General features: G+C 46.3%; 1 protein-coding gene across 4 annotated transcripts in view; it reads right to left on the bottom strand.

Moving 5' to 3' along the window:
- Window positions 1–445: 445 nt before the first annotated feature.
- The window catches only part of LOC137435293 (uncharacterized), an 89,186-nt gene continuing 63,928 nt past the window's right edge, over window positions 446–25,703 (bottom strand). For all 4 annotated transcript variants that reach the window (XM_078784454.1, XM_078784455.1, XM_078784453.1 and 1 more), the window contains 2 exons: window positions 14,599–14,871; window positions 446–5,170 (listed from right to left, as the gene is read on the bottom strand). In XM_078784454.1, coding sequence (XP_078640580.1) covers window positions 2,075–5,170; window positions 14,599–14,871 — 3,369 coding nt within the window. In that variant the 3' untranslated portion in view covers window positions 446–2,074. The remainder of the gene's footprint in view (window positions 5,171–14,598; window positions 14,872–25,703) is intronic.

The following is a 25,703-nucleotide window of genomic DNA, read 5'->3' as shown; positions in this document are numbered from 1 at the left end:
CAAAAACCGGACCGATTGGGAAACACGCATTTAACGTGGATATTGCATAAGGGGCTGTACAAAAATTACGTAACGCTACTTTTTTTAGGGAGGCATGTATGGGCTTCATTAAACCTCACTAATAATTTAACACTCGACCCAAACAAAGCCAATGCAAATCTGACGCAACAAAGCCAGACAGTGTATAATCAGCAGAGGCCTGCAGGCCTAATGTATTAGGCCCCACCAGAAAAACAGATGGCAGCCATATCATTTTGTCTCCATATTATGGTGGGTGGAGTCAAGCAACATATGTGGGTGTGGTCCAGCAGCTGTCCAACTAATGGGTGCATATTTCATAAATCGACCCCCACCTACCACCACAAAGCTCTTGTAGACCTGCAGCCTGTCACAGGTAAAAGTTCAACACTCTTAAACGAAAGTTGGACCCAAAAAGATGCAGATACAAATTATTTGACATTTATTACTAGACTGCAATAGACAAACAATGTCCAAATCAATGAATTCAAAAGTAAAATCCAAACATACCCTGATGATAAGTTCAATTTTAGAAGGTATCATATAAAGCTAACATTATATAATATAAAGTTGTTTCAACTGATAACACCACTAGCTTACAATTCCAATTTGTGTTGTGGTTCTACTGAACAAAGCTTGTCTAATTTCGACTTCAACAACATAACCACCCTGGTTTCGATACCATGATACAACCAAATGAATCACGTTAACTTGAGACATTATGGGTACACCACTCAATGAGGAAGTTGCATAAAAACAGATTTCATGGCATGGTACCGTTCAGTGGAAGAAGAAGATTTTATATATACATAAAAATAAGTCGAACTCAATAATGCATGCTTTTACAGAATGTACTTGTTTGTTTGTTTGTTTAATATAAAAGGCTGCATCGACAACAATGTCACACTATACAGTTTATGCACAACCTACACACAAGCATATGTAACACCAGTAGAAAACATAAGGATGACCATCCAAAAAAACCTGCACATTAAAACAGCACATTTAGAACTATTGCTTATTTGCAGGAAAAAAAGGGAAAAAAAAAAAAAAACACATTAGGTTGGTAAATATGAAAAATAATACATGCTGATGAAAAACAAAAATACAGGTTCCAGCAAATATGAAAATATTATAATAAGCATGATGTTTGGGGAATGATACAGCAGTAGTATGAACCCCACAATACTATCTCTTGAATGAAAGACAATTATATCCTTGTGGGGAAAAGGAAAAACCTCAAGATTAGTGGTGAATGAGGTTTGGAGGAGATAAACCCACATGGACAGGGGTGTACTATGATCGCAGGTCACATCAGCTAATCGACCAAATAAAACAAAAAACCGAAAATATACCGAAGTAATGTCATACATATACAAAAGTAATGACAGCACAAAGTACAAAAATAAAATAAACGTCAGAAATGATACTACTGCATGATTAACAAAACTTTTCCAAAAAAAAGTGGCCAATGGCAATAAATCATCAACAAGGTGAATAATACATTCACCACAACTGGTCGTGCCATGCACTTTAAATATACATATATATGCACCAGCTGTTTTTACATTTGCCAAGGACATAGCATCTTGACAACGCCCAACAAACTGATGGAAACCGTAACACTGCTACATCACCAGAAGGACGTTTAATCGAATCATTCGGTTTCAAAAAATGAAAAGAAAGTTAACTTCTCCATCAAGCCTTCAAATATAAAAATAAAAGAAGTAAAGGTTGGAACAGAACATAAATGCTCCAAGTATCCTTAAGTAATCATACAAAGTTTATTACAATGAGAAAGCAACATTTGACCTCAACAGTACCACTGACTGAAGGCAGGTTAACTAATTTTCCTTCTCTGCACATGAAGCATCACACAAAAGGCAATTTGCAATCAATCTCCAAACTGTAGCCCGAGGTTCATCAGATGCCAAAACAGCAGAGATGCATTGCCAATGAGTATTCTTCAAATTGCATTTGCTTACATCACACAGTGGAGGACTGTGCGGAAACAGGACACGACTGGCAAACCGTCAGCCATTATTTTTAAATTTCATTACACCGAATCGTCAATTATCACTTGATGTACTGAGCTGCTGAGCTGCCGGGATGGCTCGTCCTTAAACACAAGACAGTGTTTGACCACAGACAGTGAACGCTCATCAAAGCCCAACAGAACTTTAGACTGCATCTTTTTCATGGCCTTCTGACAAACATAACGGTTGAACGCAAGTTTTCGAGCGACATCATTGACTTTCAGATCCAAGTGTCTTGCGATCCCCACCATCTCTTGCCTGCTGGGATATGGCTGCCGATTAATATACTTTTCTAAGTAAAGCTTATTCCTTAAGCAGCATGAATTTTTCAACAAGAGCCTTTTCATTTTAAGCTTGGACATCTTTTCACTTTTTACCGGTCTCGAAACCACATCATCCTGCACCATTGTAGGCTTTTCAGAAGTGTTTTTCAGTTCAGTAGAAACAATTCCCATCGACGAGGGTCCTGGTGCCGATGGTTGGCCGACATCAGCAACAGTGGCAGGAGGCGTACTTGCTACCGGTGATTTATTTACCAAAAATGATGAGCACTGTTCATGATGCCAGTCAACGCTGAATTGACTGAGGGGGTAATCTAAAGAGTTCTTGCAGCGAATGCAAAAGTAACGCACTTGCTTGTGAGCTTTGTCATAATTTTGCACCACACCATGGGAAAAGGCCAAGTGCTTAGCCAGTTGTTCACGAATGTCCTGGCGTGGTCCACAAACTACCTTTGGGCAGAAGAAACAACTGGCACGTGTGGGCCTCTGAGCCATCGATTGAGCGACTTTTGTTCCACGCTGCACGGCATCAACGTACACCTCATTCTCTGCAGATAGGTCTTCACGGTCCTTGAACAAAATGTTTGGCTCCAAATACTTGCTTCTAAAAGGCTGTCGAAGATACTTGTCAGCCTTCAGAATTTTCTCAATCTCCTGCCCTGATACTCTTACTCCCATTTCAGTTGAATTCAACTTTAATCTCTTAACCATCACTACAGGAAAGAAACCGCTTTTGTCATTACCCAACTGTTTTCTCTTCTTCTGGTGAAGCACTTCTGCTACTGTCCTTTTATATTTGAAATATTCATTTGTTGTCCACGTGTTAACTTTATCTTTCCAGAAAGGACAGCTCATCTGAGAGCTCTGTTGAGACACAGGCAATACCCGACCTCTTTCTAAACAACGTGAGAGCTGTGGAAACTGCCGTGCTCCTGTTGGAGTCAGAAAGTTGGTGGTATACAATGGGTTCAAAGCATTACCTACTTGAGTAATGTTATACATCACTGAGTTTGGCTGAGTGGTTTGTTTGGAAGTGGCTGTGCTGACTGGAGGCATCATGAATTGTGAAGGGCAGCAGAATGTGGGTCCTTGTTGCCTGGGCAGGGAGAACATTTGGCGGTTTGATGGAAGTAATAAAGGAGAACGCGGTTGATTGCTGCCAAAGGAAACATGAGCAGGAACAGAGTTTTGGGCCAATAATGGCCTAGTTTGTTGCATGGGAATGGGGTAGGTATAAACATTGTGTGGAAGTGAAAAAGTACATGGTGACTGTGGATTTTCTTTCACCTGTACATGAGGACCATTTGGTGGTGTCACCTTCATTGATGTGCAATGTTTAACTGCAAACGTTGCTGGTTGTTGTGATACATTCAAACCAATGGTGGCAAAGGGTGCAGAGGGGTGACTCTGCAGTTGGAGTGGGTGAGATGACTGCAAAAGCTGTAGGAAAGGTTGCTGTGCATTTTGTACCTGTTGCGGCAGTAGTTGTGCTGGTTGTACGTTACAAGACCCATCCTTTCCAACCATGACAGTCAAAAGTGGCATTTTTGGCTTGGAAGCATTGGATGAGGTTACAGGAGCAGAGGATAAGTCCGTATAATGGGAAAAGCATGACGGAGAATCAATCAAGTGCTCTGTAAGTGCAGCATGGGTTGAAAAATTCAGTCGGCAGACACGGCAGCACAAAAAGCTCGAGGCCAAATTGGACAATACTACAGCACCAGGTTGACCTTGAAGTGTGGATAAGGGTGTGGGTGTGGATAATGGTGGTATGGGCATGCGAGCAGTGGTACCCTGCAATGAAACAGAGGGAGTTACTGCACTACCAGGCCAGGTTGGAATGGGAGATGTTGTGACAGAAGAGATAGTTTTTGAAGAAACACCTGGGATCCTTTCCATAATAAGTGGTCCAGATGTTTTTGGCACAGAAGTGGAACTTAAAAGGTTTACAGGAAAACGGGAAGGAAAAGTGGTTGCTGAGAAGGGATCAGCATTTGAAATTAGACTTTGAGGGAGGGCAGGTGAAGAAAGAAATTGGGGAGACGCTAAGGATGGCAGGGGACTTTGTCTGGAAACCACATTGGTGTTGATGGGTTTATTAGGACAGGAGACCCGATGTCTTGGAATTTCTGCTTTCTGGATGAATGTTTGGCAACACACACAGAAGCCAACATTTGGTTGAAGCACCACACAGTTGGCAGGTCCAGATATCACTGACGTTTGATCTGAAGGAACACGTATTACCTCACTTGTACTAACCATAGGCTGTGAGGCAATTGTAGATTCTGGGGTTGAAAGGAGTGGAGGGGGTTGCAAAGGAGAAGAAGGCCTTGTGCTCTGGTTTGTGCCTACAACAAATCCAGGTGGAAGAAAGTGTGGAGGTGCCATTCTAAGGGGTGGTGGTGGTGGCAAGCCCTGGACCCCACGGGGTACAGAGGTGCGCATCACCAGTCTGTGTTCTATTAATAAGTGCTGCTGAGCCAAATCTTGGTTTAAGCCTCTCGTCCCACAGAGCAGGCAGCAAAATTCCTCTCCCAACTGGGCCAGCACTGCTGGACGTCCAGTAGTCTTTGGAGCGAGAAGGATGCGTTTCATATTGGTAGCATGGGCAGCAGCCTGGGATGCAGCACGTGAAGACACTGCAGCAAGAAGGCTTTTGTCACTGACGACAGCCACCATGGCAATGGAGTCCACAGCGTAGGCACCCCGATGTGCACGAGGCACGTGGCACCAGATTTTGTTGTACATGGTGCTCAAGCATTTGCACAAGCGGCATGAATAGGCCACTTGTCGCAGGGTTAGCATCATGTCATTAAACACTTCTCTTGGGAGTCCCTGCAGGATATATTACAAAACATTGTCTTAAACTGTATCCAAAATGACTAATCAATTAAACAAAACACAAGGATCAAACTTAGCATTTTTTTTTATTTTAAAGAATTATGGTAAAACAACTTGAGATGCACTGAAATGTTTGAAGTCAAGGTAAGACCAGGGATCAGTTTTGAGTTCTTTCCTATTTGTGATAGTGATGGATGAATTGATGAACAATGAAAGGTTACAATTCCAATGTGAGTTAGTGTATGCTGATGACTTAGTATTGAATGCTGAAAGTGAAAAAGAAGCAAAAGAGATGTTCCAGAAATGGAAAAGTGCAATATATGAAAAAGGGTAATGCATAAACATTAATAAAACTAGATGGTATTCATAGAATACTCACCCTGCGCAATCAACTTGGTGCAAGCCAACTCTTTGTTTTTGAAGGGTATTTTTTAACCTTCATCCAATATAGCTGCCAGACCATGTGAACGATGACATCATACATTTATATTCTCAAATCTAATTGTTACGCTTAAGATCACGCTCAAGAAATTTCAAACTGATCAGACTAAGTATTGTCCCTGTTGAATTATGACGGCATAATTAAGGAACCAATGATGTCATTGTTAACAACACTTATTCACCATGCGGAGTTCTTTACAATGAGCCACGTTTCAATTTTTCCCATAAAGCAGTTTCGGAGATATAGAGGTGCAACGTTTTTTGGCTTTTCCAAGATGGCGCCTGTACCACGTAACCGATGACATCATAATTATCATCCAAAATTCTGCAGGAGGAGGCACTCCTATGGTGAAAATTTTGTGTCCATCAGACCAACAGTTGCAGAGAAAAAATTAATACTGATCGGATGAAGCGTTGTATTGTCGAATTATGACTTCATAATGAAAGCACCGATGACATCATCATTAACATATATTATTCCCCATGGAAAGTGCTTGACAATGAGCCATGTTTCAATTTTTATCCATTGAGCGGTTTCGGAGATAGAGGTGTAACGTTTTTTCAAGATAGCGTCCATACTACGTGACCCATGACGTCATAATTATGAATAAAAAAATATTTAATAGGCTCTTCGAACATACCACTCCAAGCGCACAGAAAATCCGATGCTCGGATGTGGGAAAACGACCATTGAGTGAGTGGGGCGCAGGGATTCATTCATGTTCCCATGATGCATCTGGCACCACTCCATACTGTATTGTAATGTATTTGTTCACGTTGCCCTACCCCAACTGTCGTCTGTCGATTGCGCAATAACAATTTTGTTTGCCGTAATAATGATTAACAATGGCTAATAAGCATAAAGCACGTAGAGCAGTCACTCGTGTAGGAGCCAACGCATACAGTAGAACATATAATAATGGGAGCGGGAGACAAGAGGGGGAGAGAGAGAGAGGAAAGCACAACAACAGTAGAGAACAGAGACATTGGGAGATCTGTGGAAGGGAGAGGGCTGGGGCAGGTTACACGGTATAAACAAGATGGATACAAGATGGACTTTCAGGAAAGAACAAGCGTTACGCCTAGGTCCCCCGTCGGTGAAGTGATGCGAGTTGACAAAGTGGAAGACGCAGAAAACATGCTATGATATGATATTTTGCTCACAAGGTTCAGACATACATGGAGGCGGCCATCTTGGATTTTGACGTGGCGACCCAATTTTCAATAGCGTTCTTCCTTATGCCTAGATACACCCACACGCCAGATTAGAAGTTGGTACTTCGCTTATTTTTCAAGATATTCCGCTCACAAGGTTCAGACATACATGGCGGCGGCCATCTTGGATTTTGACGTGGCGACCCAATTTTCAATAGTGTTCTTCCTTGTGCCTAGATACACCCAAACACCAGATTAGAAGTTGGTACTTTGCTTATTTTCCAAGATATTTCACTCACAAGGTTCAGACATACATGGCGGTGGCCATCTTGGAGTTTGACGTGGCGACCCAATTTTCAATAGTGTTCTTCCTTATGCCTAGATACACCCAAACACCAGATTAGAAGTTGGTACTTTGCTTATTTTCCAAGATATTTCACTCACAAGGTTCAGACATATATATGGTGGTGGCCATCTTGGAGTTTGACGTGGCGACCCAATTTACAATAGCGGTCTTCCTTATGCCGAGATACACCCACACACCAAATTAGAAGTTGGTACTTCGCTTATTTTTCAAGATATTCATCTCACAAGGTTCAGACATACATGGCGGCGGCCATCTTGGAATTAGACGTGGCGACCCAATTTTAAACAGCCTTCTTGCTTGTGCCTAGATACACCCACACACTAGATTAGAAGTTGGTACTTCGCTTATTTTTCAAGATATTTCGCTCACAAGGTTCAGACATACATGGCATCAGACATACATGGCGGCGGCCATCTTGGATTTTGACGTGGCAACCCAATTTCCAATAGCGTTCTTCCTTATGCCGAGATACACCCACACACCAAATTAGAAGTTGGTACTTCGCTTATTTTTCAAGATATTCATCTCACAAGGTTCAGACATACATGGCATCAGACATACATGGCGGCGGCCATCTTGGATTTTGACGTGGGTCGCACCCACACACCAAATTCGAATGCGGTCCTTCGCTTATGCATGCACGCATGCCCGCACGCATGCACGCCCGCACGCAAACACGCACGCACACCACGGACGGACGGACGGACACACGGATGGAGGGGAAAACCATAGTGCCCCTTTCGCTCCGCTGTGGATTTGAAGGAGGTGGATTTGGGGACAAAAAGGAATTTGAAGGAGGTGGATTTGGGTGGATTAACAGGGGTAGAAAAGATCAAGGTTTTGGATGGAGGAAGACAAGAGATGGTGGTGAAAAGCTGTTTTGAAGACCTGGAGGGAGGAGCGGGATTGAAGAGAGTGTGGGAGTTCGTTCCAGAGGTCGAAAAAAGAGGAATGAAAGAGTGATGGTGAGCAAAGAGTCTTGATTTTGCCAGTTTCACCAGAAGAGGGTTGCTGGCAGATCTTGTGCATCCTGCAGGAATACTTGGTGGGACAGAGCACAGAAAGAAGGGGTAAAAGGCCAGAGAGGAGTCGGTAGAAGACAAAAAGACCACCAACATGCCTGCGGTGAGCGAGTGAAAGGCCCTCAGAATCTGCTTCATCGCGGGAGATACCAATGATTCTAAAAGCCTTAGTTTCTACAGCCTGAAGCCGAGCTAGGTGTGAGACAGGAGCACCAGACCAGAGGGGAGAGCAATATTACATCAAGCTGCGAATGAAAGCTTTGTAGGTGGTGAGAAGCTCAGTCGTACCAGAGAAGGACTTCGCACGACGGAGGATTCCCAGTCGGTGACTGGCTTTGGAGCCCAGCTTGGAAAGGTTGTTTCCCAAGAAAGATCATGACAGATAGTGAGACTCAAAAGCTTGAGTGACAAAACTTATTTGAGAGGATTGTTGAGAAAGTAGACGGGAGGGTTTTCCAGGCGGTGTTTTCGGAGAGACATAGTGAGAGTGTGAGATTTGTCAGGATTGAAAGACATGTTCCAATTGTTTGACCAGTTTGTGATTTTATCCAGGTCTGCAGAGTGAAGAGGCTGTTGCCTGTAAATCTGAGGGTTGAGATATGGAGCGGCAGAGAGTTGAGTCATCAGAACAAAGATAGAGAGGATTTCCCAGAGAGTCGGAGAGATCATTAAAGAAGACCAGAAAGAGCACAGGTCCCAGAACACTGCCATGAGGAACCCTAGCCTGGACAGGAAGGGGAGATGAGAGAATTCCATTTAGAGCCACACGTTGACTATGAAAGGAGAGTAAGTCCGTGAGCCATGCGTGGGGATTGCCAGGGATACCACAAAGAACTCCACAAATTTCCAGGGATAAGATTGGAGGGATACCTCCAATACTTTTGAAAGCAGGGCTGGGTGCCAGACTGTTTCGAAGGCACGAGTTTTGTCAAGTGCCTTTTTGGCTTTATTATTATGATTACTTTATGTATTTATAGGTTCAATTTACTCATTTTTAATACAAAAAGTACATTTAATAACGTTTTTAGGTTAAAAAATAAAAACAAAAACATCTATTAATAAAAGGAGCAGTACCTGTCTGTCTGTCATGTTATAACTTGACAATGCAATTTTGAATTTCAATAAACTCAACCAAGGTGAATTCAGGGAACTCCAAGGAAGGCAGGTGCGGCAAAAAAAGAAAACAAAAAACAAAAAAAGGTTGGTTTGTGGATGTGGGTACATGGGCACACGTGTAGAAACTGCAAACCCTAACTTGTGACTCCCCCCTCTCTCTTCTTCCCACCCCTCCCCTTTTCTCTCGTCCTCTTTCTCCCTCGACAATCTTCTCCCCTTTTTCTCTTCCTCTCTTCCTCCCCTCTCTTCGTCACTTCCTCCCCTCTCTTCCTCTCTTCCTCCCCTCTCTTCCTCTCTTCCTCCCCTCTCTTCCTCTCTTCCTCCCCTCTCTTCCTCTCTTCCTCCCCTCTCTTCCTCCCCTCTCTTCCTCTCCTCTCTTCCTCTCTTCCTCCCCTCTCTTCCTCTCTTCCTCTTCCTCCCCTCTCTCCCTCTCCATCCCCTCCCCTCTCTCCCTCTCCCTCCCCTCTCTCCCTCTCCATCCCCTCCCCTCTCTCCCTCTCCATCCCCTCCCCTCTCTCCCTCTCCATCCCCTCCCCTCTCTCCCTCTCCATCCCCTCCCCTCTCTCCCTCTCCATCCCCTCCCCTCTCTCCCTCTCCATCCCCTCTCCATCCCCTCCCCTCTCTCCCTCTCCATCCCCTCCCTCCCTCCCCTCCCCTCTCTCCATCCCCTCCCCTCCATCCCCTCCCCTCTCTCCATCCCCTCCCTCCCTCTCCATATCCTCCCCTCTGTCCCTCTCCATCCCCTCCCCCTCCCCTCTCTATCCCCTCCCCTCTCTATCCCCTCCCCTCTCCATCTCCATCCCCTCTCCATCTCCATCCCCTCTCCCTCCCTCCCTCCTCCCCCTCTCCCTCCCTCCTTCCCCTCTCCCTCCCTCCTTCCCCTCTCTCTTCCTCTCCCTCCCCTCTCTCTTCCTCTTCCTCTCCCTCCCCTCTCTCTTCCTCTTCCTCTCCCTCCCTCTTCCTCTCCCTCCCCTCTCTCTTCCTCTCCCTCCCCTCTCTCTTCCTGTTCCTCCCCTCTCTCTTCCTCTTCCTCCCCTCTCTCTTCCTCTCCCTCCCCTCTCTTCCCACACTCTTCTTCCTCCCCTCTCTTCCCACACTCTTCTCCCTCCCCTCTCTCTTCCTCTTCCTCTTCCTCCCCTCTCTCTTCCTCTCCCTCCCCTCTCTCTTCCTCTTCTCTCTCTTCCTCTTCCTCCCCTCTCTCTTCCTCCCCTCCTCTCTCTTCCTCTCCATCCCCTCTCTCCCTCTCCATCCCCTCCTCTCTCTCCCTCTCCATCCCCTCCCCTCTCTCCCTCCCTCTCCATCCCCTCCCCTCTCTCCCTCTCCATCCCCTCCCCTCTCTCCCTCTCCATCCCCTCCCCTCTCTCCCTCTCCATCCCCTCCCCTCTCTCCCTCTCCATCCCCTCCCCTCTCTCCCTCTCCATCCCCTCCCCTCTCTCCCTCTCCATCCCCTCCCCTCTCTCCCTCTCCATCCCCTCCCTCCCTCTCCATCCCCTCCCTCCCTCTCCCTCTCCATCCCCCTCCCTCCCTCTCCCTCTCCATCCCCTCCCTCCCTCTCCCTCTCCATCCCCTCTCTCCCTACTCTCCCTCTCCATCCCCTCCTCTCCATCCCCTCCCCTCCTCTCCATCCCATCCCCTCTCTCCATCCCATCCCCTCTCTCCATCCCGTCTCTCCATCCCCTCTCTCCATCCCCTCCCTCCCTCTCCATACCCTCCCCTCTGTCCCTCTCCATCCCCTCTCTATCCCCTCCCCTCTCTCCCTCTCCATTCCCTCTCCATCCCCTCTCCCTCCATCCTTCCCCTCTCTCCCTCTCCTCTCCCTCCCCTCTCTCTCTTCCTCTCCCTCCCCTCTCTTCCTCTCCCTCCCCTCTCTTCCTCTCCCTCCCCTCTCTCTTCCTCTTCCTCTCCCTCCCCTCTCTCTTCCTCTTCCTCTCCCTCCCCTCTTCCTCTTCCTCTCCCTCCCCTCTCTCTTCCTCTCCCTCCCCTCTCTCCCCTCTCTCTTCCTCTCCCTCCCCTCTCTCTTCCTCTCCCTCCCCTCTCTCTTCCTCTCCCTCCCCTCTCTCTTCCTCTCTATCCCCTCCCTCTCTCTCTCTCTATCCCCTCCCCTCCCCTCTCTCCCTCTCCATCCCCTCCCTCCCTCTCCCTCTCCATCCCCTCTCTCCCTCTCCATCCCCTCTCTCCCTCTCCATCCCCTCCCCTCTCCATCCCCTCCCCTCTCTATCCCCTCCCCTCTCTCCCTCTCCATCCCCTCTCCATCTCCTCTCTCTCTCCCTCCCTCCATCCATCCCCTCTCTCCCTCTCCTCTCTTCTCTCCCTCCCCTCTCTCTCTTCCTCTCCATCCCCTCTCTCTCTTCCTCTCCATCCCCTCTCTTCCTCTCCCTCCCCTCTCTCTTCCTCTCCCTCCCCTCTCTCTTCCTCTCCCTCCCCTCTCTCTTCCTCTCCCTCCCCTCTCTTCCTCTCCCTCCCCTCTCTTCCTCTCCCTCCCCTCTCTCTTCCTCCCCTCTCCTCTCTCTTCCTCTTCCTCCCCTCTCTCTTCCTCCCCTCTCCTCTCTTCCTCCCCTCTCTCTTCCTCTTCCTCTTCCTCCCCTCTCTCTTCCTCTTCCTCTTCCTCCCCTCTCTCTTCCTCTTCCTCTTCCTCCCCTCTCTCTTCCTCTTCCTCTTCCTCCCCTCTCTCTTCCTCTTCCTCTCCCTCCCCTCTCTCTTCCTCTTCCTCCCCTTTCTCTTCCTCTTCCTCTCCCTCTCCCTCCCCTCTCTCTTCCTCTTCCTCCCCTCTCCTCTCTTCCTCCCCTCTCTCTTCCTCTTCCTCTTCCTCTTCCTCCCCTCTCTCTTCCTCTTCCTCTCCCTCCCCTCTCTCTTCCTCTTCCTCCCCTTTCTCTTCCTCTTCCTCTCTCTCCCCTCTCTCTTCCTCTTCCTCCCCTTTCTCTTCCTCTTCCTCTCCCTCCCCTCTCTCTTCCTCTTCCTCCCCTTTCTCTTCCTCTTCCTCTCCCTCCCCTCTCTCTTCCTCTTCCTCCCTGTCTCTTCCCTCTTCCTCTTCCTCCCCTTTCTCTTCCTCTTCCTCTTCCTCCCCTCTCTTTTCCTCTTCCTCTTCCTCCCCTCTCTTTTCCTCTTCCTCCCCTCTCTCTTCCTCTTCCTCTTCCTCCCCTCTCTATTCCTCTTCCTCTTCCTCCCCTCTCTATTCCTCTTCCTCTTCCTCCCCTTTCTCTTCCTCTTCCTCTTCCTCTTCCTCCCCTCTCTTTTCCTCTTCCTCCCCTCTCTCTTCCTCTTCCTCCCCTCTCTCTTCCTCTTCCTCCCCTCTCTCTTCCTCTTCCTCCCCTCTCTCTTCCTCTTCCTCCCCTCTCTCTTCCTCTTCCTCTTCCTCCCCTCTCTCTTCCTCTTCCTCTTCCTCCCCTCTCTCTTCCTCTTCCTCTTCCTCCCCTCTCTCTTCCTCTTCCTCTCCCTCCCCTCTCTCTTCCTCTTCCTCTCCCTCCCCTCTCTCTTCCTCTTCCTCCCCTTTCTCTTCCTCTTCCTCTCCCTCCCCTCTCTCTTCCTCCCCTTTCTCTTCCTCCCCTCTCTTTTCCTCTTCCTCCCCTCTCTCTTCCTCTTCCTCTTCCTCCCCTCTCTATTCCTCTTCCTCTTCCTCCCCTCTCTATTCCTCTTCCTCTTCCTCCCCTCTCTATTCCTCTTCCTCTTCCTCCCCTCTCTCTTCCTCTTCCTCCCCTCTCTCTTCCTCTTCCTCTTCCTCCCCTCTCTCTTCCTCTTCCTCTTCCTCCCCTCTCTCTTCCTCTTCCTCTTCCTCTTCCTCCCCTCTCTCTTCCTCTTCCTCTTCTCTCTCTTCCTCTTCCTCCCCTCTCTCTTCCTCTTCCTCCCCTCTCTCTTCCTCTTCCTCCCCTCTCTCTTCCTCTTCCTCCCCTCTCTCTTCCTCTTCCTCCCCTCTCTCTTCCTCTTCCTCCCCTCTCTCTTCCTCTTCCTCTTCCTCTTCCTCCCCTCTCTCTTCCTCTTCCTCTTCCTCCCCTCTCTCTTCCTCTTCCTCTTCCTCTTCCTCCCCTCTCTCTTCCTCTTCCTCCCCTCTCTCTTCCTCTTCCTCTTCCTCCCCTCTCTCTTCCTCTTCCTCTTCCTCCCCTCTCTCTTCCTCTTCCTCTTCCTCCCCTCTCTCTTCCTCTTCCTCTTCCTCCCCTCTCTCTTCCTCTTCCTCTTCCTCCCCTCTCTCTTCCTCTTCCTCTTCCTCCCCTCTCTCTTCCTCTTCCTCTTCCTCCCCTCTCTCTTCCTCTTCCTCTTCCTCCCCTCTCTCTTCCTCTTCCTCTTCCTCTTCCTCCCCTCTCTCTTCCTCTTCCTCTTCCTCCCCTCTCTCTTCCTCTTCCTCTTCCTCCCCTCTCTCTTCCTCTTCCTCCCCTCTCTCTTCCTCTTCCTCTCCCTCCCCTCTCTCTTCCTCTTCCTCTCTCTCCCCTCTCTCTTCCTCTTCCTCCCCTCTCTCTTCCTCTTCCTCCCCGCTCCCTCTTCCTCCCCTCTCTCTTCCTCTTTCTCTTCCTCCCCTCTCTCTTCCTCTTCCTCTTCCTCCCCTCTCTCTTCCTCTTCCTCTTCCTCCCCTCTCTCTTCCTCTTCCTCTTCCTCCCCTCTCTCTTCCTCTTCCTCCCCTCTCTCTTCCTCTTCCTCCCCTCCCTCTTCCTCTTCCTCCCCTCTCTCTTCCTCTTCCTCCCCTCTCTTCCTCTCCCTCCCCTCTCTCTTCCTCTCCCTCCCCTCTCTCTTCCTCTCCCTCCCCTCTCTCTTCCTCTCCCTCCCCTCTCTCTTCCTCTCCCTCCCCTCTCTCTTCCTCTCCCTCCCCTCTCTCTTCCTCTCCCTCCCCTCTCTCTTCCTCTCCCTCCCCTCTCTCTTCCTCTCCCTCCCCTCTCTCTTCCTCTCCCTCCCCTCTCTCTTCCTCTCCCTCCCCTCTCTCTTCCTCTCCCTCCCCTCTCTCTTCCTCTCCCTCCCCTCTCTCTTCCTCTCCCTCCCCTCTCTCTTCCTCTCCCTCCCCTCTCTCTCTCTTCCTCTCCCTCCCCTCTCTCTTCCTCTCCCTCCCCTCTCTCTTCCTCTCCCTCCCCTCTCTCTTGCTCTCCCTCCCCTCTCTCTTGCTCTCCCTCCCCTCTCTCTTGCTCTCCCTCCCCTCTCTCTTGCTCTCCCTCCCCTCTCTCTTGCTCTCCCTCCCCTCTCTCTTGCTCTCCCTCCCCTCTCTCTTGCTCTCCCTCCCCTCTCTCTTGCTCTCTCAACTGACCCAATGGATAAATCCATATGGAGGAATGCCATCTTCGACCAACCCCCTGAAAAAGGGGGAAATGCAATGTACTGTGCTTAATGTGTCATGCAAGCCCAACCTGATATGTGCTCTGATCATCCATTGGTTTAAATTGAGAGCAACCTTGCTCTGTGTCCTTCCCAAGCTGCAGGAAGATAGGCCGGTGAGCGGTGAGAACATGTTTCTCCATTTCGATGCGTGGGGCTCGGAACCCGCAGTGCAGACATGGGAATAAGATGCACTCTGGTATGTGTGACCAGTGGAATGCACGCACGTGTCTGTCAAAACGAAGGACATTCTTTGTGGTGAACTTGCATCGCTGGCAGGCTGATTCTTTCGGGTCCAAGGGAACCTGCATAAAGCAACAAGAAAGTCCATTATATTGCTCTGCAATAATCTTTTATTAAATCAATCTTTCATCATTCAATCAAAATAGATAAATCAGTTGAATAAACGAAACCAAACAAATAGAGCAAGTCAAACAATGTTCCACTGAGGCATTCGGTTTAGCGTACTTCAACTCGCATTCAACAGAATGTCATTTGACTAGCTTAATCTTAAAACATCATTCAAATTGCACTCAGTTTAACAGAATTCAAATTAGCTTCAGCCAAAACATTTGGTTGTGAGGTATAACTATCCATAGAACTGCTTTGTTTGATTTACCAGTATGTGGGGAGTTCAATTCTCAAGGATAATTCCCAAAGGGTAATTCAAAAGGGCGATTACAAAGGGCCATTACAAAGGGCCATTACAAAGGGAGATTCCAAAGGGCGATTCCAAACCGAGAATGAAGGTGTGGAGGTTGAAAGAGGTGACAGTAAGGGAGGCATTAAAAGAGAGGCTGAGTAGGGTAGAGGATGATGTGGTTGAGCGTGAACGTGGTTGGATGTCAATGAAAGATAGTCTGTTGGGAGCCGTTGGTGAGGTCTGTGGATGGACAAAAGGACCACCGAGGCACTCGGAAACATAGTGGTGGGATGAGGAAGTTGGAAAGAGGATTGACGAGAAGAGGAAGAAGTTCAAGGAGTGGCAGAAGGCGAAGGGTACGGGAGAAGAAAAAGCAGAGCATGAAAGTTATAAGGCAGCCAAGAAGGCTGCAAAGAAAGAGGTAGCAAAGGCGCAGGAGGCATGGAGGAAAATGTTCGGAGAAAGCTTGGATTCGGAAGAGGGTCAGAGAGCGGTATTCAGGATTGCAAAGCAGATAGCGAAAGAGGTGTGATGTGAAGGGGGTGAGTTGCTTGAAGGATGAAGTGGGACAAATCGTTGTGGACCCAGATGGAATTAAAGGAAGATGGAAAAGATGCATGGAAATGCTGTTGAATACAGAGAATGAATGGGATGGCAACATAAGAGAGTAACCCAGTTTTAGGACCGGCAGAGAAGATAACTGAGGTTGAGGAAGCGATAAAAGCAATGAAGAGTAGAAAAGCGGGAGGGCCGACGGGAGTTGTGGGAGATATGTTGAAGGCAGCAGGAAGTTGGGGTGTGAAGAGAATGAAAGAGATCTGTAATCTGGTGGTGAAAGAAGGCCGCATTCCAGTGGTTTAGGAACTGAGTACCCTCGTCCTTCTATACAAGGGGAAAGGTGACCCTCTGGAGTGTGGCTCGTACCGGGCGATAAAGTTATTGGAGCATGGAATTAAGTTATTGGAAAGGGTGTTGGAGAGGAGGATAAGGAAGAAAGCGAAGATTGATGAAATGCAGTTTGGATTTATGCCAGGAAGAGGAACGACAGACGCATATTTCAACATACAGCTATTTGATCTTCATTTCAACAATATTGATAGATAAAGGTGATATAATGTAACAAATGTCATGAAACATTTACATTTTGTAGTCCATTGTATAATTTAAAGAAACATAAATGCAAATTTCACATGTGGAAAAAGTAAGTACACCCTTGGCTCTAATAGGTGGTATTGCCCCCTTTGGCAGAAACAACCTCAAGCAGGCATTTCTTATAACTGTCTACCAGTCTCTGACATCGACTGGGAGAAATTTTTGCCAACTCCTCCATGCAGAATTCTTTCAGCTGTGCGATGTTTCAGGGGTTTCTTGCATGCACAGCTCGTTTCAAATCCCCCCACAACATCTCGATGGGATTTAGATCCAGGCTTTGACTTGGCCATTCCAGAACCCTCCATTTCTTTCTTTTCAGCCATTCCTTGGTGGATTTACTGGTATGTTTAGGGTCATTGTCATGTTGCAAGGTCCACCTTCGGTTGAGCTTCAACTTTCCGACAGATGGCCTCGCATTATCCTCAAGCACCCTCTGGTACAATGAAGAATTCATAGTGGATTATATGATGGTGAGCTGCCCAGGTCCTGATGCAGCAAAGCTGCCCCAAACCATAATATTTCCACCACCATGCCTTACAGTTGGTATCAGGTTCTTGTGGTTAAATGCTGTCTTTGGTTTTCGCCAAACATGTCTTCTGGTACTGTGGCCAAATAGCTCTACCTTTGACTCATCTGTCCAGAGCACATTGTTCCAGAAGTGCTGGTCTTTGCCTAGGTGTTCATTGGCAAACTTTAGTCTTGCCCTGATGTTCTTTCTGGACAGCAAAGGTTTCCTCCTGGCACACCTCCCATACAGATCAAATATGTTCAGCCTCTTTCTCATGGTAGACTCGTGCGCTTTGACATCACCAGTGGCAAGAGCTGCCTGCAAGTCCCGTGATGACATTCTGGGGTTCTTCGAGACTTCTTTCAGCATCTTGCCGTCAGATCTCGGGCTGAACTTGCTGGGGCGGCCTGGCCTGAACAAGTTGGCAGTTGTTTGGAATCTTCTCCACTTGTAGATGATCTTCCGAACAGTCGAATGATTGATTTCAAATAGTTTGGAGATCTTTTTAAATCCATTCCCAGACTCGTAGGCATCTATAACCTTCTGTCTGAAGGCCTCGGAGAGCTCTTTTGATCGAGGCATGGTGACCCCGCACACTTCAACAACAAAGAGCAAACCAAACTAAATGTCTGAGGTTTAAATAAGACAGGTTCCTCCAAGATTCTCTCAAACGATGTTCTAATCATTTGCACCTGAGCTGGCGCACCTGATTCTAATTTTAGGTATTTGAAGTAGTGATAAATGTAGGGGTGTACTTACTTTTTCCACATGCAAAATTTGCATTCATGTTTATTTAAATTATACAATGGACTACAAAATGTAAATGTTTCATGATATTTGTTATATTATATCACCTTTATCTCTCAATATTGTTGAAATGAAGATCAAATAGCTGTATGTTGAAATATGTTGAAAAAGTCAAAACTTTACATGGGGTGTACTTACTTTTTCACGTGACTGAAGATATATAATTATATGTATGTGTATGTATATATATATATATATATATATATATATATATATATATATATATATATATATATATATATATAAAATAAATATATATATATATACGTAGTGTGTTTAAAAAGTATCCGACCTTTATTTTTCGTGCGTAAAAAAAAAGAAGCTAGGGAGGCGTTGATTGGTGCACGGATGTAGGCGATCCTAATGCGCACCGCGTGAATTTTTTCCCACCTGCAGAAACTGTCATTCGACGGCAGACCGCCGATGAGTGAGGACATGTAAGTGAGCGCCGTCGGATTTTTGTTTTTGACAAAATGACGGAAAAACTTGAACAACGCTACTGCATCAAATTTTGTGTTTTTTGGCCTCGGGGATGTTGGATGCTTCCATTGTGATGACTGCAACTTGGTTTCTGGGTCGTACCCATAAACCCAGGACTCATCGCCAGTGATCACTGTGTTGAGGAAGCTGGGATCGCTGTTCACAGTCTCCAGCATGTCCTGTGCGATCTCCAAACGAAGTTGCTTCTGCTCAATCGTTAGCAGCTTTGGTACGAACTTCGCTGAGATTCTCCTGAAGCCCAAATCCTCCTTCATAATGGAATTAACGGTGTTGAATCTTGCGGATCGTTTCCACTTGGGAATCGCCAAGCTTTACACAAAATTTGATGCAGTCGCGTTGTTCAAGTTTTTCCGTCATTTTGTCAAAAACGAAAATCCGACGGCGCTCACTTACATGTCCTCACTCATCGGCGGTCTGCTGTCCAATGACAGCTTCTGCAGGTGGGAAAAAATTCACGCGTGTGCATTAGGATCGCCTACATACGTGCACCAATCAACGTCTCCCTAGCTTCTTTTTTTTTTTACGCACGAAAAATAAAGGTAGGATACTTTTTGAACACAGTAGTATATATATATATATATATATATATATATATATATATATATATATATATACAGTGAACCCTCGTTTATCGCGGGGGTTACGTTCCAGAACCCCCCGCGATAAACGAAAATCCGCGAAGTAGCGACCATATATTTTTATTTTTTTTATATATATTTTAAAGCATTATGAACTCCCCACACTCATATTAACCTTTCCCATACTCTTATAAACACTTCCTATACTCTTAAACACTTTTTACACTCTTAAACATACGTAATTTTAACAACATATAAAATTCTAATGGGTACTCACCATTGAAGATACTGTAGCTACCCATGGGTTCCCCAAGCAAGACCAGCATCAGAATCTCCTTGCTCCAGCCGGTGACGTCACCGGCGGGGATTCCCGGCGCGAGAGTGGCTGGTCACGTGACCGCTAAAGCGTGCCGCGCTTTGCGGGTATAATCAGCTACACCTGTTGATCACGTGACCACCGATTCACCGAAGCACGCCACGCTTGAGAGGCGTGGCTTTCGGTTTCTGGTTGTGCTTTATAATGCAGCCCGATAAATGGGCTTTTCAGTGTTCCCGAGTTGGTTTTGAGAATAAATATCTTCTCGGACGAGTTTGTGTCTTGCCCGTCATTTCGTCCGTATCAAGCAAGAGCCCCGGCTCTTCAATACTACAACTTGCGTGATGAAGATGATGATGAATTAGCTGTGCAGTACTGATGACGATGAAGGTGATGACGATGATGAATGCACTGGCGTTTTCCATACGCACGACTCTTTGTCTACCCTTCTACTGTACACTATGTACAGTATTTTATTTCTTGTAATATGTTTTAAATACTGTATTTTTCTTATTTCTTTACGTTTTTTAATTTTTTAGGCTAGAAAATGCTTATTTTACCACAAAAATATTTAAAATAATAGTATATAAAAATACATTTATACCGCAAAATCCCGCGATATAGCGAAAAATCCGCGATATAATTTTACATATACTAGCGAGAAAAAACCGCGATGTACCGAATCCGCGAAAAGTGAACCGCGATATAGCGAGGGATGACTGTGTATATATATATATATATAAAATTATATATTGTTATGGATCCGGGGGACGGCACTCCCGTTAGCAAGTGGGGGTTAATCCCCTTGTCCTGTTAAGCTGGCCGTCCGCCGGTCCTGGAAGTATGACGTCACTTCCAGTCGGTGGTAACGGGTTGTAAGCCCAATCCGTCTTACTACCTAATTACTACCACCGGCCGTAAGCGAGGAGATAATCCCACCCGGGCCGCAGCGTGAATGGATGCGCCGAGCGAAGCGAGCTGCGACTCGGGCCGTTAACAAAAGACTAAACCCGATTCCGAGCGTTGGCCGAATCGTGCCACAGGTACTCAATTGGGAAAGGACGAAAGCGATCGGGGGAAGAAGAAACCAAAAGGGTAAGAAAGAACACAGGTTTATTCACTATCTACAAGAGGAAACGAAAGAAGGGAATATACAAGGAGAGGAAATAAAAGGACATAGAGCAACGTTAAAAACAGTCTTATATTGCCATATGCCCAGACAGAACAAAGAACAAACAGACTTACACGAGTAGGGAATGGCAGGAAGGAATGGCTGGAAGGGGGAGAAGGTCCAAGCAGATGGCAGGGCAGAAAGGTCCGGGCAGATGGCACAGCGTCGAGGTCCGCTCCAGGTCGCGCTCCGGTCCATGCTCCGGGCTTGAGGCGAAACCCGGCGGCAGCTGCATGTATCGGTTTCACGCGGTCGGACAATGCGAAGATATTGCGGTATTGTCGTCGTCAACGGACCCACCCTCCTGCCTTATGACTTGTCGTGTTCATCTGGTACCTCGTATCTCGGACCTTCGTACTCATCTGGTGAAGCAGTCCCTCCCAGCCACTTTTATTGGGCGTTCCTGTATCCAGCCACCGGCTCCTAGGACATGCCTACCGATCGGCTCACCTCGGCCGGCGAGGGCTCGCTGGCTCCACCTCTTGAGGAGAAATTGACAGGCCACGCCTCGTTCCTGGCGCTCGAACCCACTCCTCCCCTTTTTCTTCCAGATTACCGCGTGCGTAATGGCGGCTTGGGGCCAGCAAACAAACCAAAACAAGGGGCAGCAAACGCTGCCATACCGCTACTGCACTTTGAAGAGAGAGAGATGATTGGGGATAATTGAAGGGGGCCTATCTTATTTGATTAATGCAACGTAGATTCAACTATTGGGAACAGATCCTTAACTAAAACACATAATAATGAGATAACTACAGAGAGGTCCTATGGTGTTCTACGTGTTGTACATGGACTAACTAGGGTGCGATCTTTAATATTAGCCAAATAATGGGGATATTTACAGGGGATTATTTACCAAAATTTACAAAGTGAAGGTTCTAAAAACCGTAACAATATACAGGGTGATTGAAAAGTAACTCCCTATTTTAAAATATTTAGAAATTATTTATTTATTGTAATATTTTTCTCAAATTTTTAGTGTTTGTTCCTTAATGTATGAGAATTTAATCTGTATTGGTTTTTTTTCAGATTATTTTTTGTTTGAAATTCGGAAGCCCTACAAACGTGGCTGGACGTCTTACCCTGCAGGAGCGTGCCCGGCTAGCGGCACGTTACGAAGTTTGGAAATCCGTTGTTCAAGTGCAAAGATGGTGGAGGACCATTAAAGGAGCACATGCTCAAGTTGAGGCAAAGACAATCAAGAATTGTCATGCAAAACTCATGGCTACAGGATCTGTATCTGATACTCGAAGAAGCAGTCGCCCTTCCAAGTCCAGTGACCCGGAGACAGTGCAAGCAGTTCAAGAAATGTTTACACATAGCCCAAGAAAGTCAATTCGACAAGCAGCAAGGGAAAGTGGGCTCTCCCTTCACACAGTACGAACTGTGCTCAGAAAGGAGCTTAAATGGCATGCTTGGAAGCCGCACTACTGTCAAGCACTCTCTGCTGAAGACTGCGACATTCACATGGAGTTTGGGGAGGTGATGCTTGGTATGAAGATTGGTCTGATCTCTTTAAAAATATCCTCTGGTCTGATGAAGCGGTATTTCATATCGGTGGGTTTGTGAACCGTCACAACTGCTATTACTGGGCAGGAGAAGATCCTCGTGTTATTTCTGAAAAAACGCAATATCGGCCCAAGGTAACGGTGTGGTGTGGAATGACCACACCGTGTTCGTAGGGCTTCCGAATTTCAAACAAAAAATAATCTGAAAAAAAACCAACACAGATTAAATTCTCATACATTATGGAACAAACACTAAAAATTTGATCAAACTATTACAATAAATAAATAATCTCTAAATATTTTAAAATAGGGAGTTACTTTTCAATCACCCTGTATATAATTATATATGTATATATATATATATATATATATATATATATATATATATATATATATACTGAAACGCAAAAGAAACTTACCACTTGTTTGAAATGTAATAAAATTGTAACAGTTCAAAATAAAACAAACCAACAATTGCTAATTGAAACATTGGCATTTTATTGATGACATGTCAAGTTTTTGACCAAGATACACCATCTCATCAGTTTGTTCTACAGTACAGAACAGCACAGGGTGCAATGTCAGTCCCCTTTCAATAGCGTGTGTGGCCACCATTGTTTTGGATACAGGCAGTGCATCGTCGGCGTATACTGCCTACCAGTCTTTGGATGGATTGCTGCTGGATTCCGTCCCACTCAGTCCTCAATGTCTGAAGCAGCTCTGCCCGTGTCCTGGCCCTGCCAACTACGCGTCTCCCAAGCTCATCCCACAGGTGCTCTATGGGATTCAGGTCAGGGGAGAGCGCAGGCCACTGCATGGTGTTGATGTTCTCGCCTTGGAGAAATGCAGTGGTAAAGCGAGCAGCATGGGGACGAGCGTTGTCATGCTGAAAGGTTCTCAGTTCTGGGTGGTCTAGCAGGAATGGCAGCAGATGAGGTCGCAGGATGTTATCCACATACCGCTGGGCGTTAAGATTCCCATCCACAACCACCAGTGGCATCCTGTACCGGCCTGATATGGCGGCCCACACCATCACACTTGGGCCACCCCACCTGTTGGCCTGACGCACGCAACAATCGGCATATCGCTGGCCAGTTCTTCTCCAGACACGCTCACGCCCATCAGGACTGTCCACACAGAACCTTGACTCATCGCTGAAAGCGACCTCGTTCCACTGCGCCAAGGTCCACCGCTGATGCTGCTGGCACCATCTCTGTCGGGTGCGGCGATGGGCAGCCGTCATCACGGGGCCTCTGTATGGTCTTCTGGCAGTCAGACCATAGTCATGCAGTCATCTTCGTGCAGTATCATTGGAGATCCGTGGGTTTTCACGCCCCGGAGTTTCTGCCGCAGTGCGGGATGCTGGACAGAATCGATCCCGCAGGTGACTTCGGCCCATCTGCCTGTCCTGCCTTGCAGTGGTGACTCTTGGCCTCCCTGATCGAGGTCTGTCATCTGCAGAGTTGTGGAGGGTGTCTCTGTCCACCAGGGCCGATATCGTCTGGTGTGAATAGCCAAGGCGACGTGCCACCTCACGGTAGCTCAGTCCGCCTTGCAGCATGCCCAGGGCACGCTGCCGTTGATCCCTTGACAATCATGGCATGTTGATTGAAATGCCCATTTTGCACTGGCCTTTTTAAAGCCAATATCAATCAAGACATCACGTGCAGCTCATTAAAATCATCCTGTACCCCTTGGCTAATCACCGACAGTCAAAACGGCTGTTCAACAGCTGTGCTATGAAGTGACCATTGAAGGTTCAAGTGACCATCCGTGACCGTTTTGTCTGACAGTGAGGACACTATTGTCCACAAATAAGTTCACACATTTACTACATGCAGTCTTATTGTTGATATTTAAAGGTTTCAAAGGTGGTAAGTTTCTTTTGCGTTTCAATATATATATATATATATATATATATATATATATATATATAGATATATATATATATATAGATATATATATATATATATATATATATATATATATATATATATATATATATATATATATATATATATATATATATATATATACAGACACGAGCTTGGCTCGGCTCACTGCGTTCACCTCCCCACGCGTTGTTACTGAGGAGCAGGCATATTTTAGTTGAGGCTAATGACTGTACATGAGTTGTGTTGTGTTGTATGTTAAATACTTTACCTCACCACCAAGTAATTCAAAACACCTCAGCCACGAAATTGAAAACACCTCACCACCCCGAAATTGAAAACACCTCACAGCCATAAAACATGTAATAAAAACACCTCACAGCCACGAAATTAAAAACACCTCACCACCACGAAATTAAAAACACCCCACCACCACGAAATTAAAAACACCTCACCACCACAAAATTAAAAACACCTCACAGCCACAAAATTAAAAACACCTCACAGCCATGAAATTAAAAACACCTCACCACCACATAATTCAAAACACCGCACCATCAAGTAATTCAAAACACCTCACAGCCATAAAACACGTAATAAAAACACCTCACCACCACGAAATTAAAAACACCTCACAGCCACGAAATAAAAAACACCTCACAGCCACGAAACACGATATTAAAAACACCTCACAGCCACAAAATTAAAAACACCTCACAGCCACGAAATTAAAAACACCTCACAGCCACGAAATTGAAAACACCTCACCACCCCGAAATTGAAAACACCTCACAGCCATAAAACATGTAATAAAAACACCTCACAGCCACAAAATTAAAAACACCTCACAGCCACGAAATTAAAAACACCTCACAGCCACGAAATTAAAAACACCTCACAGCCACAAAATTAAAAACAACTCACAGCCACAAAATTAAAAACACCTCACAGCCACAAAATTAAAAACACCTCACAGCCATGAAATTAAAAACACCTCACCACCACATAATTCAAAATACCTCACCACCATGTTATTAAAAACACTTCACAACCACGGAAACAAAAGTTTCAGGGAGTAGTTCAGTGACAACAGACACTGCCCAGATATGTAGATATATAGATAAATGACTGAACCTAAGTTGCTGTTTTGTCATGGTTTACACCAATCATAATTCAAACAATCATAATGCACAAATGTATTTGTAATATCCATGATATCACATTTTATAAACAATTGAAAATGAAAACTTAAGTTGAAAAAAAAAAAAAAATTGGAAACTTTTCCAAAAAAAATACCCTTAGGACATACCGACAGGAGAGATATGTGCATTCCAGAAGTTTGGTACGATTTCACAAAAGTTTGATGGAGTAGTTCAGTGACAAGACAGGGAGTAGTTCAGTGACAAGACAACACAGACACTGCACAGATGTATATATATATATATACATATATATATATATATATACGGATTTGAGAATTGTGTTTTTTTGTGTGTTGTAAATATCACCCTCCTTCCTCCATTTGTTGTGTATAAAGGTCAAAGGTCGTGCCCGTAGTTATTCCATATACAATCACGTAGCCAATCATAGAACTCCTTGTTGAGTAGTTATCTCCTTATTATGTGTATTAGATTAAGGCCTTGTCTTCCATTAATTGACACTGCATTGCACCGAAGTCAAATAAGCTAGGTCCCCTTTCGTTTTCATACACTGCATTGCACCGCAGTCAAATAAGCTAGGTCCCCTTTCGTTTTCATCCCAGCGGTGCGAGTGGTTTTCCATCCCAGCGGTGCGAGTGGTTTTCCATCGCCGCAAGACTCCATTAGCCACGAGGTCATCTCGGAGCAGAAGGTGGGAGGAGTCGGCCCAGCGCCGGGAACAAGGCGTGGCCTTGCCAACGCCTCCTCTAGGGGCGGGATCGGTGAGCCCTCGCAACCAATCAAGGCCGAGGCGAGCTCACCGATGGGCGTGTCCTGGAGGCCGGCAGCTTGATCGCCTGAGGCATTATAAAAGCGCGCGCGCAAGCCTTTTGCAGGAGATGCGTGACCCAGCTGAGTTCTG

The sequence above is a fragment of the Myxine glutinosa genome, chromosome 9 (assembly GCF_964187855.1).
Source record: "Myxine glutinosa chromosome 9, kmMyxGlut1.1, whole genome shotgun sequence".
Classification (NCBI taxonomy): Eukaryota; Metazoa; Chordata; class Myxini; order Myxiniformes; family Myxinidae; genus Myxine; species Myxine glutinosa.
This window is presented reverse-complemented; position numbering and strand designations above follow the sequence as displayed.